Source organism: Triplophysa dalaica, chromosome 15 (assembly GCF_015846415.1).
Source record: "Triplophysa dalaica isolate WHDGS20190420 chromosome 15, ASM1584641v1, whole genome shotgun sequence".
Taxonomy (NCBI): domain Eukaryota; kingdom Metazoa; phylum Chordata; class Actinopteri; order Cypriniformes; family Nemacheilidae; genus Triplophysa; species Triplophysa dalaica.
In genome coordinates, this window is record NC_079556.1 from 5,565,891 (window position 1) to 5,581,582 (window position 15,692).

The 15,692-nt window shown below is 35.7% G+C and overlaps 2 protein-coding genes across 2 annotated transcripts; one reads left to right on the plus strand and one right to left on the minus strand.

Moving 5' to 3' along the window:
* Nucleotides 1-2,699: 2,699 nt before the first annotated feature.
* LOC130437297 (transmembrane protein 26-like) lies at nucleotides 2,700-11,419 on the minus strand. Its single transcript, XM_056768600.1, has 6 exons — nucleotides 10,915-11,419; nucleotides 9,130-9,226; nucleotides 7,452-7,490; nucleotides 6,473-6,681; nucleotides 4,187-4,266; nucleotides 2,700-3,459 (listed from the first exon to the last, which is right to left on the minus strand). Exons 1-6 carry the CDS (start codon nucleotides 11,103-11,105, stop codon nucleotides 3,170-3,172), a joined length of 906 nt encoding a protein of 301 aa, XP_056624578.1. The 5' UTR covers nucleotides 11,106-11,419; the 3' UTR covers nucleotides 2,700-3,169.
* Nucleotides 11,420-13,277: 1,858 nt separating this feature from the next.
* LOC130436715 (uncharacterized) lies at nucleotides 13,278-15,445 on the plus strand. The gene is made up of 7 exons (XM_056767639.1): nucleotides 13,278-13,329; nucleotides 13,463-13,582; nucleotides 14,084-14,407; nucleotides 14,589-14,885; nucleotides 15,091-15,187; nucleotides 15,263-15,281; nucleotides 15,368-15,445. The coding sequence occupies exons 1-7, from the start codon at nucleotides 13,278-13,280 to the stop codon at nucleotides 15,443-15,445; spliced, it is 987 nt and encodes a 328-aa protein (XP_056623617.1).
* The last annotated feature ends 247 nt before the right edge of the window (nucleotides 15,446-15,692 follow it).

A 15,692-nucleotide genomic window follows, 5' to 3' on the forward strand; every position in this document is an offset into this window, starting at 1 on the left:
GGCAGACATGTCAGGCGTCAACATTCGTGTCAACATAAATCAAAAGGAAGAATAGCAGAGAAACATTGTAGCACAGTTGTAAGGAAGGAAGTAGGCGGGAACCGGCAAACATTTAACAACTTTTTTTTAAATAAAGAAACCACAAAACGAAAGTAAAATGCCGGCAGCTCCCTCACGGTCGACTGCCGGCCACACAGACATAATAAAACATAACAAAAAATCCGGGACTGGTCCTCTCTCGTCATAGACTCCTGTCGCTCGTCCTTTTATGCTTCCGATCTCCTCCGTGAGAGATGCGAGACACGGCTCTCGTCCCGCCTTGCTCGTTACAAAAAAAGGTTGGGAACTGCTGATTTAGCGAATATGTTCTATATCACGTTGATAAATCCATTATAGTTTGCTGTAAACGAAAACAGTGGGGGGGGCATGTCATCTGTGTGTGTTAGCTCTTAAAGGAACAGCAGCATAATAAATATATCTGTTTTAATGCCCATCAAACAAGACAAAACAGACTCGCTGATCCTGACTGATCAACATTAATATGGTTTGAGCTATATTTGAGTATAGTGTGAAGACTATAAAGTGTTATTTTACATTTGATTCTTTTATTCGGTTTCTGTACCTAATAAACACAGTTAGACCAACCTGAAAGACATAAAAAGCGCGGTTAATTTTATTTGTGTGTTTGCTTGTATACATTTATTTGTGCTATTGATCATAATTTAATCATTTGTTTTAATTTTATTACTAACTGATTGACTGTTATTATCAGAGTTAGACTAATTGTTTTTTGGTATTATGAGCTTATTTATTAAGATTGCCTAGGTGAAAAAACAAACCAATAACTGGACATTATTATTTAATTATTCTTAATGGAAGTATTGTTTATTTCATTATTTGACAAATTGTCACAGTTAACAGTTACAGCCTACTGGTTAGCCTAAATGTGGCAAGAGTAAAAGATAAAACCTACAGATGCACCGATTGCAATTTTCTTTGCCGATTCCAATTTTATATCCACAAACAATAATTGACAGTATATAAAAAAACATGAACTTTTCTTCAATACACATTTTTTTATTATCATTACATAAATTATTGAACATTACAATTACCCTAAATACAGTTCTACAACCTGCATTAAATTACAGAATCTTATCTTGAAGAACTCTGTGACTGAAAATAATTATAAATAATAAAATATAGCTAAACTTAATCACACATTGGTTTGATTCTGGAGGCGCAGACGACTTGCTCCTCCATCCTACAGTAATGCAATCTGAGTCTTTTGACACGCAATAATTAACCTGAGTTTGTTTGTTACTTGGGTGGTTTAACTACTTTTTGTTGGTCTGGTTTTTGTATGTCTTTTTCCTATCTACTTTTATATGTTATATAACACCCGTTCGTAAATAAAACATATTTTTTGAGGGCCTGAAGTGAAATATTCAAAGAATAAACTTGTGTTCTCAATGAGGAGCACTTTGTGGGATCCCATCATGGACTGATGTCTTTTGTTTGGTCACTGGTTTGTCAAATAGATTTATCTTCATTTATGCGCCATAAGAAGAGCTAAGAAGTGACTTGCTCTCGTTTTTTGTTCACTTCTCCACTAAATCGTGTGTTTAAGGAACATCTTGATCTAGTGTAATGAACTTGTTGATGTAGGATAATGCTGTCCGGAACATTAGTAATGAACCAGCATTATCGACTGCAGTGAAAGAAAGCTATGGGAACAAACAGTCTTTCATTTTTAATGAAAGCATGCTTTTCTCTGCTCTATGGCATTTCCAAGCAGTTTGCCTTTGTGTTGACTTGAAAAATTTGTGAAAATACTGTCCACAGTGTTTGGAATTTGTGGGCATCCCCCGTTTGTCAGTTATGTATTCCGCAAACAGTTAAACAACAGCTTTATTACAGGACACATTGCTTTATTCATTATTATTAATGATGTATTCTTTGAAACTGATCGTCATTCTGTGAAACAGCAGAAAAGCTTTTTTTACACCCGCTCGAAAAATAAACTTAAAAGGAGTAACATTACCTATCTTTATATTAACTGCTAAGTTTCTTTAGTTTTTTTATTTTGATGTCAGGAGTTTCACTCCCCGGATTCTCCTGTTCCCCTTTCATTTCCTGCCCTGCTTATAGGAAATAACCCAACAGAACTGTTGATCTACTGTTAATCAAAGTTACACTACATGTCCTAATGTGGGATATGTTCTCGTGCATTTCATCATGCCTGGTTTACTACTTGAATCTAAATGTCCCGGTATATTGTTGCAGCTTTGGATAGTTATTTCCTGTTTCCTTTGTTGGTCAAAAATAAAAAGCGCTGTTCCTGAAAAACAGAAGTGTGGGAATGTCTTGAGTGTATTGATATCTATCAGCAGATTTCTTGTTTTGTGTAAATTGCGTAACTGTGGGGCATTTTTAAGAAAAAGGCTGTGCGTCTTGTTTCTTTTCCACAACATTAAAACCATTAAGGTCACTGTTACTGCTATTTTCATTTGCATGTGTTGCAACTATCTCTGGTTAAAATGAAGTTCTTCATGATCTGCTGTAGGAAGGTTTGCAGTATAAATATTCCTGAACCGACCTGATCACAGATCAGAATACCCCAACAACTCTGATGTCAAGTGTCATATCTGGGTGTGCACTGTGATGAAAGCATGCAGGACAACACCCATAACCACATGTTTGCTAAAGAAATACATTTGTGTTTCCTTGTTAAAATTTGACAAACAAATAAGAGTTTTCTCAAACACTTGAATGATTTAGAATCAGTTATTTCACAATACTGACTGTACATACAGGTATATTGTAAAAACTAAACAATATAAAAAAATTAACAAATCTTTTACAGTTAGACAAATGTTAAATGCCCTCTCATTTTTAAGTTGCTTTGAATAAAAGCATCCGTCGTATGAACAAATATAAATGCAATGCTGTTAAACAACTTGCTATACAACATAAAGACAAAAGTCAAAGTACTTTTATAAAACTGTTGTCACACATAAATGTCCTTTAGAGCATTATAAGCAATCCATCTCCCACATTAAATTTTATTGCGATACATTCCTGCAAGAGAAGCTTTTTCAAACTGCTTGGAGATTTAAGAACAGTACTAAAGGGTTCTTGTCAAACACAGTCCTTGCAACGACTTTCTTCAGATCGGGGGAGAGGAAGATGATGATGGCGGTTTTAAATCGAGACAGATAACAATGAGTCTGTAGAGGTTGAGGATGACCACTAGAAAGTTTTTGATGGCAAAGAAGACCAACATCTGGTGGAAAACGTCAAAGTAAATCATCACAATGAGCCGAACCACGAGAAAGGGCCCATCCTGGATAAACAAACTCTCCACAATGTTCCAAATATCTGTGCTGTGCCTTGACATCAGAAAATTACAACAGCCGTCGCCGCTCTCATCTGAGTTCTGCGATCGCGATGTGACAACTGTGGAGTAACACAAACACAAGCTGAAGAAAAAACTAGTAGAATATGATACTGCCAAAAAAATGTTTTTGAGTTTATTTCATTGTAGTTTGTGGAGAATTGTTATGTTTTAATAAAGACTTGAAGCAATGTGACCGTTTTGTTGTTGCAATATTTGTGTCCCACGCCAAGTGATGTTTATTCACATTATCACAGAAAACAATATGAGTTGTATTATGAGTTAATTCCCTGTCATAAGGATACACATTTACATCAGTGTCCAGCACAATATGTTTGCGTTGTTTTGAGATGGGTTCAAAAGAGCCTTCTGCCTCACAGGGAAACTAGCATAGATCAACTATCTAAGGGGCTCACTATAGGAATAATTTAATTATATATAATTTAAACACTATAAAATAATTTTGATGGATCAACAGCTTTCCTGTAGCTCAGTGGTAAGGTTGTGGGTTCGATCCCAGGGGATTGCAAAAACCTATTAAAAAATACATAGGATAAAGCAATGCAAGTCGCACTGGATAAAAGCGTCTGCCAAATGCCTAAATGTAAATGTAATGTGAATGGGTCAGGACTAAAGATTAACAATACCCTTAAAGAAAATTCTTCAAGACGTATCCTCTAGTTATTTGAATCGTGTGGTTCAGATTGCACATCTCTTTCTGTGGCATTGTTTAGACAAGGCACAGATCATCCTCATTCAACCCAGCTACGTAAATAGATGACCACTAACCTGCCAGATGAAAAGGAAACTGCAACATACTCCACGTCCACACTGCTAGAATTATATACACCACCTGTTGGTTGTTCTCCCTATAACATACACAAATACAGAGTGAAAATGTGTTACTTATAGTTGTTTCCATCATTTCCGTCGAGAGACAACATGAACATTTCACCGTAGATCAAGCTGAATTTGTGGCCAAAATAATCATAATTACAATAATATGATATAATTGCTTTAATATAAAATTGGTAAAAATGCAGTGATATAGATGCAGAGCAGAGCACTGACATTCATAACAGTGACAAGATAAAACATGAATAATCTTTGAGAAAAAACCTCAAAGATTATAGAAACAAATGAAAGATCATATATAAAAAGTTAATATTATGTTTACTACTATTATATATATTAAATAATGTATAACACTATAAATAATATGAATCATATATTGATACAATTTTGTTCTTTATATTTTTGGCAAAATTGCCATTATATACAATGATGGATAAAGTACTGACAGAAAACGACCAGTACATTTTACTTTATTTTACAGACAGTTCCGTTAAAGGTACAGTGTGTAGCATTTTGAAGGATTTATTAACCAAAATATAATATATAATACAAAACTATGATGTGAGTGGTGAAGAAATACCTTACAAAATGAACCGAAATGTGTATATTTTATCTACAATGAGCCATTTTATGTATAAACACCGCAGGCACACCCTTACATGTAATTTATTGCATATTGCAAATTGCATAGCCATGTTTCTATAGTAGCACAACACGGACAAACTGAGTGCGTTTCGTAAAACGAAGGATGCACGGGACTGTGTTCTTGTTCTTTTTGGGGGGCATCTTGGAAAGCCACTACGTAGAAGGATTAGCAGAAGAAGAGTAAGAACAATAACAAAATTTACTTGTCGTGTTTTTATTAGAAAAACAGACAGTTCTTTGTTGCAGTAAGAAGTGAAATTTGCGCTAATGGCGGACCACACAAGAGGCGACAGAGCGTCAATCTGTGTCGTCAAAAAAGAGAAAATACGATGCAGGAAGGCGAAGTCGAGACAAAAAACGGCAGAAAACCCGAATAAAAATCAGCGTGGCTTTTCCCAAATATAGTGCACTGAAGGAGGACAAGGGTTTGCTAAGCGACGCCGAAGTTGCCAGCTTTCTGCTGGACCGGTAAGTTTGTCTAATATCCGCAATATAAGTGAACTGTGTGTTTGATAGGTTTAGCTAATCGATGAGCTGATCATCAAGAGAAGTAGCGTTTTCCTTGTAAATTTTTAGCACTTTGTAATTGTACTATAATTCCTTGTTGCATGGCGGTGTGCAAATCAAGTTAAAAATCATGTTTACATTCATAATTTGCATAAATCGGGTGTAAATTATATTATGATACTGCTTAGCTTCCACATCCTCTCTTGTGCGGTCCTCCCAGGTAACGTTAGCTCCTCTGCCTCTCCTCGCCCTGCCAACATCTCCGACACCCCTACCTCTCCGCCCTCTTCCTCCTCTTCTTCTCCATCTTACTACCTGTGTTCAATCCTCTGATTGACTCTGTGATGATGAGAAAAACGTCTGCTAAGACTTTCGCGGTTAGATTACACACCTTTAGCATTAGCAAGTGGTTTCAATAGGCTGTAAATTACAAACCAAATTACCGTGCCAAAAAATGCTATGCAAAATAAGCGAATAAATCACTGACACATTGTTAAACAAGTAACAATAATATTCCCTATAACGATTAGAGTAAATGATGAATTAAGTACATTTTATTTATTTATTTTTCTTTGTAAATAAGCCACTTGACTTGCAAAGATTATTCTCTGCTGTCTCAAACGACGACATCTCTGTCCTGTGTCCACAACTTCAGTCTGTTGTTCGCCTGTGAGACATTATCAACACCACCGATAATGGCCCATATCATTTACGGAACCCTTTTGTCCTGTGACGGCAACCGTAGCTTCTCTAATGGGAGGGGGGTGACGGAGCTGTAGGTTGCAATCTCCTACATCGCCAATAGTGGCCTCTGAAACTTACACACAGAACCTTTAATGCTAAAATGTAATTTAATCCCGTGCAAAATGTAAGATTAAACATATCATTTAAACATATTTTTTTTGTGATCATGACTGTATGTCTGGAGATAAATTGCCTATTTTTTTTTTTATTTAGCCCCAAAACAACACCAAACACCAACAACACAACCAAAAAATCAATCACAGTCAACAGCAAGCGCAACATCATACCACAACACAGCGTGAACTTAAAAAAGGAAGTACCCACTTCACATCAGACATTGATTCACTTGTGAATTCCAGTATATCAGCTGCCGTGCCAACAAAGACAAGCAAAAGCTGAGACAGCTCGTCACGAGTTACTCCGCCCCCCAGTGGGAGGAGCCATTTCCCAAGGATGAGAAGGATGAGCAGAGCCTGATGAAGACCAAGGATCCAGTCCTTTGGACAGACAGAGTGGACAGACCCCTCTAGACGCTGAAGGAAACAAACAATAGGTGATTATTTTAAATCTGCTATTATTACACCTGGCCACACATAGTATAGTGTCTGTGTTGCAAAAAAAACTTGCAGTTGATTTTATCTAATGTAATCTACTGTATTTTAGGTACACATTTTTATTAATGTAACAGAGGCAACCCAAGCTCTTTCTATATTTCCAAATAATAATAAATAAACTTCCATGATAATGCTGTTGGATGGCACAACTTATTGAAAGCTTGAGAGTGTTTCTGTTTAAATGCTCTCTTTACCCCATACCATTAATAGTGTTGCCCATCTAGTCCGTTTCAGGATTACCCAAATACAGGGACGTGAATCATTCTATATATATATATATATAGCATATAGTTTACACCAGAATTCAGATTTACCAGAAAAACTACAGAGAATTGTCCATAATCAAGATGTTCTTAAACCCCACAAAGCTTGGGATATCGACACTGTGCTCATAAAAGCACATCAAATACTTTTTTGGTTGCTAGGGGGGACTCTGATAAGCTGGAGGAGACTTTAGATAATTGATTCATTTGAAAAGAAAAACCCAACCTTAAATCAGCAGGTTCAGTAAAAAAAGTATGAAAAAGAAACCTAGATTACAAATTAGACGTACATGATAGATGATCATGTGATATATTATGTAGTGACATCACATATACATTACAATCAGAGTACATTGCAATGATGCTTACAGTAAACAATTAATTACAAAGCAAACAAACAATTAAATAAATAATTAACTTTTATACCATGCTCTTGACATTCTCCCAGGAGTCCAACTTTATACACTGCAGGAAACAAAATAAAGTTTCATAAACGGAAACAGATCTTCAGAGGGAACATTTAGCACAAGAATGTATGCGTTATTTCAGCAGCGATTAAAGGAATAGTGGATCTAATAAGTCTGTCAGTTCTGTTCTCTCATGTCATTTTAAACCTATATATTTGTCTTCAGGAATTTATTGTAGAATCTGCTTTACAACGGTTGTAAAAACATATTTCAATAATTTATTAAATGTAATGTTTTTGGCATTCTTTGAAAATCTCTGTTTGTGTTCCAAATAAAGAATCTTTAGAATATATACAGTGAGGAAAATAAGTAATTGAACACCCTGCTATTTTGGATGTTCTCCCACTTCGAAATCATGGAGGGGTCTGAAATTGTCATCGTAGGTGCATGTCCACTGTGAGAGACATAATCAAAAAAAAATCCAGAAATCACAATGTATGATTTTTTAACTATATATTTGTATGATACAGCTGCAAATAAGTATTTGAACACCTTTCTATCAGCTAGAATTCTGACCCTCAAAGACCTGTAAGTCTGCCTTTAAAATGTCCACCTCCACTCCATTTATTATCCTTAATTAGATGCATCTGTTTGAGGTCGTTAGCTGCATAAAGACACCTGTCCACCCAATACAATCAGTAAGAATACAACTACTAACATGGCCAAGACCAAAGAGCTGTCCAAAGACACTAGAGACAAAATTGTACACCTCCACAAGGCTGGAAAGGGCAATAGAGAGTCTTTGGAGGGAGCTCAAACTCCGTGTTTCTCAGCGACAGGTTAGAAACCGGACTGATCTAGAGAAGATCTGTGTGGAGGAGTGGGCCAAAATCCCTCCTGCAGTGTGTGCAAACTTGGTGAAAACTACAGGAAACGTTTGACCACTGTAATTGCAAACAAAGGCTACTGTACCAAATATTAACATTGATTTTCTCAGGTGATCAAATACTTATTTGCAGCTGTATCATACAAATAAATAGTTAAAATCATACATTGTGATTTCTGGATTTTTTTATAGATTATGTCTCTCACAGTGGACATGCACCTACGATGACAATTTCAGACCCCTCCATGATTTCTAAGTGGGAGAACATGCTAAATAGCAGAGTGTTCAAATACTTATTTTCCTCACTGTATGTAGACTAGATAGTTCCCCCAAAATTTATATATATATATATATATATATATTAAACATATTGTCATCATTTAGTCACCTTTGAGTTGTTCTAAATCTGTATACATTTCTTTGCCCTGCTGAACAGAGAGAAAGATATTTGGAAGAACCCTTAAAACCAAACAGTTCTTGGACCCCAGTGACTACTATAGTAGGAATAATTACTTTCTATTATTTTGTTCTGTTCAACGGAAAAGAAGATATTTAGAAGAATGTAAAGCATACAGTTCTGAGGCCACTTTTGACAACCATTGTAATTTGTCCTATTATGGAAGTCAAGGGGGTCCAAGAAATGTTTGGTTACAAGCAAACAAACTAGAGTGAGTAATTCATTGCAGAATTTTCATTTTTTGGTGAACTGTCCCTTTAATACGCTTATTGGTTTGTTTGCTATTTGAAGGAATATTCCTTGGATACACATGGTAATGCCAACGGCAGGCATAATATGTACACAATGGGATACCTGGAGGTTACCAGCTCGGTTCCCGTGATGATGCAACTCTAGAATCCAGATTGAGGGTATAATACTGATGAGGAAGAAGAGGATGGATGGAGAAAACCTAAAAGAGGGTTGAAAACTGGTTTTATGGATCCACACTCCCATTCCCAAACATAAAGACAAGGATGAAGTGACTTATTTTATTTGGCATAAGTGAGACTAGGTCAACTGTAACAATGGGTCTAGCAGGAAGTTAGTTTTGGGGCTTTCCTTTGGCTCAGTGGTTAAAGCTTGGCACAAGCAATACAAAGGTCCTGGGTTTGATCCCAGGGAATTGCACAGAGCTAGAAAGAAGTGTATAGTACAATTCAATGTAAGTCACTTTGGATAAAAGTGTCTCTCAAATGCGTTAATGTAAATATGTTGGGAGTGGAGAGTGCTTTGATGACGAGGCTGAATCCAGCTTCTTATTCGCAGTTTCTTATTGACGCTATCTGTTCCACCTTAAAAACGCGAAGCATCTGCTTTTCCAGTTTCTTATTCACCCTTAGCTTAGGGACCATCTTGCCTTTCTCTTCATTTACGTTTTAGAAAAAAAAACGTTTTGTCTGTGTGTGTGCTTGGGCGTGTGTGTGTGTGTGTGTGTGTGTATGCCCCTTGAGATGACCGTGAACTTCAGGTGAACCTCCATCACCCACTCTGTTTACCATTCTCAATATTACTTTGATAGGACAGTTTTTTAGGCAGCCTATCTCCACCATGAATATTAATCACATCCAAAAGTACCTACATATTTGAAAGTGGAATATTCTAGTGCAGAGCATGCAATACGGTTTATGCATAATTAAGTAAATTACATGTATATTTCTAAAAAGCATAGTATACACAGTTTTGTTATACTTTGCGTATCTATAATTAACTGTCCCTCTTACCTCTTTTGTTAATTAATTATTTTCATCATTGATGTATTTTATTTTTATTCTATATATTAATTTTTTCCATTTGCTGTGTTTGTCTATACTCTATTTTTTCATGCTGAGCTCCTGAAACCACAACACATTGCTTGTCTGTGTCTGCACAATTGGAAAATAAAGCTTATTCAAAAAAAATTCTGATCCATTACTCTTGTTGGTTTTAGCCAGTGCGTTATACACACATTATATTACTCCAAAACTTAAAAATGCTACAGTAAAAATGTCTGTTTTTTGGCTAGATGGTAGTCAAGGATACCGGGTATAACACCTTTGTGGAACTTTCAACGCACCCTTAAAAGTTTTCGAGATGTAGCACCTCAAAATGTCCCAAAAGTGCAACGGCCATTGTACCGTTTTGGGTCACGCCCACGCACAAACACAGACACACACAAAACGTTTTTTTTTAAACGTAAATGAAGAGAAAGGCGAGATGGTCCCTAACCTAAGTGTGAATAAGAAACTGAAAAAGCGGATGCTTAGAGTTTTTAAGGTGGAACGGAAAGCGTCAATAAGAGACTGCGAATAAGAAGCTGAATTCGTGCTTTGATGAGTGTCGGCAACTTTTTAAGGAAAACACTTGATTCAAAACTACAAGGAGTAAATATTAAAGCATATAATTCCAGGTGTAGAATGAAGAAAGCAGTATATTGAAGTACTGTACATTGACTCGCACAAACAACAGCGTCATCACGTCGGACAGAAAATGATCAACAGATGTTTGTCACACGTCTTTGAGTTTAGTGTATATATATGAACAGCAATATGCGAAACTGTCCTGCTGTATGCTACAATAGCCTGTGTAGAAAACAATGCAGAAAATTCTTTTGAAACTCACCATTTGTAGTCTTGCCCCTTTCTCCGCTTAAAAGTAATGATCATCTCCGCGACCAAAGGAAGATAAAAGACAGTTAGTAACCAGTACAAATGGTCATTTTTCACTTTGGTCACCCTCCAAACTCCAACGAGAGACACCAGAATAAATAAAAATCGGGTTATGATCGCGCACACGAATGTAAACAAATTCATTATCGGAGACAACGCTGTCCTGGGTTTGTATGGTATGATATGCGCTCGAGTCCCGTTAAAAGTCCAGTTTGTTGAATCCTCCCACCAGAATTAAAAATGAAATGAAGAGCCACAAATCTGCATATTAAACTTTAAACACACTTAGGTATAGTGAAACAGATCGGTCGCATGCCTGCATCAAACAGGATCCGGTTATTTTATATTTAAGATATTGAATTTGCTGTAAAGAGATGCTACACCCATGAGAACCGCTGCATTAAATGTGAAGTTGGTTAAATTCGATGACTCATCCGCATCCGCTATGTAAATTGCGCAATGAATGAACGATATGCTCCCCGGCAGAGTACCTGTTGTAACATCCACCCGTTGTAAGGAAAAGTGACATCTAGTGGATAGCAATAGCAAAAACATTCACTTTAACAATTACTTTCTTGTATCTTATTTACATAATGCAAACATTAACAATGCTTCCTAAGGGTAAGTACAAAATCAACAAAATGATGCTAACTGTTACAATACAAACACTAAATTCAACAAATTACATTTGCAAAGCAAACCTGACTGAAACTGTTTTTTTAATTATATGTTCATTTTTTCAAAAGAATAATGCCACAACACTGAACACAGATAAATAGATAAAAAACAGATATTTTTTAATATGAAAATAATGAAAACTATTTTTTTTAATAAAACTGAAAAATAAAGTAGGCTAATATATTACAATATATATATTTTTTACCTGAAAGAAACTCATTTGTGAACAGTTTTTTTAAAAATATATGTGTACCCATCAGTATTGGGTAAGTTACTCTGAAAAAGTAATTAATTACTAGTTACTCATTACATATTCAATAGTGTAATTAGATTTCTGTCCGAATGACTCTGTCCAAAAAGTATTTAGTTACTCGTTACTAACTACTTTCTATATCCTACATCAACCTTGATTAGTTAAGTGCTTCAAGGATAGACATGAAACGGCTTATTTAATTCATTCAAATAAATAATATTATTAACTGACCAAAGTATTACAAATGTGAGAATTATACATTAAAGCACAGATTTTAAAGTAAGACTTTGAATTTTGATGTCAATTACACTGTTGCACATGCATATATTTCACAAAGTATTTAGTTTAATTACATCAAAAGTAACTGTAATTAAATTACAGAAAACATATGAGTAATCCCTTACTTTACTTTTTCAAGGGGAAAGTAATTCAATTAAAGTAACTTATTACTTAGTAACTAGTTACACCCAACACCGGTACCCATATATCTTTGTAAGTATATATTACTTAAATGAAGAAGTGATGACTTCTGTTGGCTGGATAGATAAATTAACATATGGTCATTCTTGCAAAATTCAAGAACATTACCTTTCACCTCAAGGTCGACCTCTCCAACCTCTTTTTTTAAAACTAGGCATCATACTTGCAGACTTTTTGAACGTTTGCACAGAAAACAAAACATGATAAAATCTGCAGACTTTCTGCAACAACTCCAGACTGAAAATCTGGGCAAAATCTATCTTTGGTTGGTTGGTTGGTGGATCAAAAACAATGCATTAACTAAATAAAAAGCTTGTTGTAAGCAGAAAGATAAGCCAAGATGTCTTTTTCCAAAATACCCAAACTGTCCAGTGACGGTTCCCTCGAAAAGGTCAAAATACCATTTAGGTTCATAGTGAGGCAGACTTTCATCCTGATAACTAAACGAAGTGGCCTGTTTTTCAAACATGTAAGTGTTGCGTATATATCATACATTTTTATTTATTTAGCATCTCATTGCAACTTATGTGACTTCCTCTTTAGTAAAGATTTCTTTTACATATGTGTCTCAGTATAAATTCCGACTATGCTTTACTATTCAACAGCACCAAAGAGAGAAGTTGAAATGACAGAAGTAATTATTACAAGAGAACTACTCTTAAATGGTATGATGTTGGAAGTTGTGTCATTGATAGTTTCAGCAGAATCTACCCATCAGGTGTTGCAGGGGAGTATTTGGCAACTTTGCTTTAAATTCATCACTCTCTGTGCAAAGTGGAACACATTGAGGATTCTAGGTTTGCATTTAATTTGTACCAACAAGATTGCTTGCAATAATGTTAAGAACTTGATGAAGCTTTATTTGTATTTGCGTGTTCACATTTGTTTTTCCTCTAAATGAAAGGATGAATGTGTTGACCGGAGAGAAAATCCTTCTGCTTATTTTTCTGTTCAAAGGTCTGTTTATTTTCTCACTCTGTTAACAAAATCATTGTGCCTACATTTGATTTTAAAATGCTTTCTGGTGAAAAATCCATAATTATGAATGTATTTTGGATGTGATTTTGCATTTTGTGTCTGTGCGTTATAGGTATATCTTTAAAAGTCATACTGCCAAACAAGATTGATGCTCTGAGTGGATCCTGTGTGCTCATAAAGTGCATAAAGATAGACACCTCTACACCTTATGAGACCCCTGAAGGCATTTCCAGTATGTGGAGTCCGGATTTTAAAGGAAGTATAATCGGAAAATTAATGGAGGACAACTGTACAACAATCTTTAATGACATTAGTTCAAATCACGGTGGTACATATTACTACATGTACAAGATGAGGGGTAAAATGTATAATTCCAGCGTAATTATAAATGTAATCGGTGAGTAACTTATGTTTTTCATGACTAAATTTGTGTTAAATTATGTGTTGAATGTAATTCATTTGATTTCGCTTTTTTACTCTTGCTTTCATATAATAAGATAGAGTGTTCTACATAATAAATATGCATTCCTAATGCTTGAAACAGAAATGTCTGATGATAGCCTGGCAAAAGATATTCTTTCCTTACTTTCACATTTCGAAACATGAAGACTCATTTCATTTTTTTTAAAGATGGTTAATGATGCGTTATTAATGCAATGAGACTATACAATTTAACAATGTCTAAATACTTGTCGGGGTCATTGTTTAAACAGTATCATTCTATCTATTTTAGAGTCTCCTCCTCCACCCACATTGATGTTCTATTCAAAGAGGTGGTTACTGCTAAACAGCCCGGTGCTGGAGGGAAGCTCTGTGATTCTGAGCTGTTGGGCTAAGACTCTCTGCTCCTATCATCCGCCAGTTCTCACATGGAGCTCTTACCCCAAACTCCACCTCAGTGAGAGCAGCCGACAGCCGGATCAAACTCAGCTCATCTCTGATCTGAACTTCAACGTTACTCATCTTCATCACACAGTCAATTTCATCTGCACCATCACCTATCAGCTGAAGGACAAGAAGAAAACAGCACAGACCAATTACACTCTATATGTTCAGTGTAAGATTTTATGTTTATTTTTCCTCATTGAATAACACGTATAGCATAAAAAGTGAATATAAAAAGTTTGAATGATATAAAATAGTAAATGCAGTAAAAAAAGTTGTATCTAAGGAAAGTACAGATTGGTTAAACACATTAATAATGAATTTAATTCCATTTATTTCTCAATGGTTTTCAGATGCACCAAAAATGTCACCCTCTTCCAGTTGTAAAAGAGCTGATGTGACTGTCTGTTTCTGTGAGGTTCATGGGAACCCTTTTCCTAATCTTACATGGTTTATTTCTGATAATCCTGTCGCTAACTCCACGTGTACATCTGTCAGTGAAGAGCGATTGGATGACACAGTTTTGAGAAGCACTTTTACCCTATCTTACTTCCTCAAAACCGAACACAGTGTACAATGTGTAGCCACTAACATTTATGGCAATGCCAGCCGACAGTTTCATCTGGATCCACTCCCCAATGAGACTGCATGTGAGTTTCCATCCTAAAATTAATCTGTTACAAACTCTATAAAATAAAACTGCCACAATAGAGAATAAACTGTATTTTTGGGTAAAGATATTAACTGTTATCAATGATATTAACTGTTATATTGATATTATCACATACAATTCAGGTAAAAGAAACAGTTTCTCTCTGTCTGCTGTGTCTTACTTCATGTGTATTATGTTTTCAGACTGTGCACATAAAACACTTTCACTCCTGATCACATTAGCACTGGTTGTCCTTCTTTATGCTCTCACTGTTGGAGCTGGCTTCTACAAAATTAAACAGTAGGTTATTCAATTTAATAATTTTACTGTAAATACAGATATAAATCTGAAATTAATTTATCATACGATTTACAGACTGTCCACCAAGCTGAAGGTAAGAGTGTTTTCTTAAAATAAAAACCGTGATGTTGATGATAATGATGATATGATAATGATGACATCTCAGTGTTTTTGCTGCAGGCTAAAAGAGAAGCAGAAGCGCCCGCCTCAGTTCAATGCCCAAATTCCAACAATATTTATGAGAATCTTCATTTTTAAAAAGGCAATTGTTACAAACGACAACCCGACACAAAGGAGGAAATGCAAAAAGGCTAATTTACCTAAGGGAAGGTTTATTTAAATATTTAAAAGATGATTTTGTGGAGGGGGGAAAACAAAGTAAATAACCCAGAAGCGATTTCAGCCACATCGTCTGGTTTAGTTGAAGCGCCGCAACAGCTGTTATATCAGGAGTCCAAAACTGGGGGCAGGTGTACCCAACTCCGACTAACGAAAGAAACAAAAA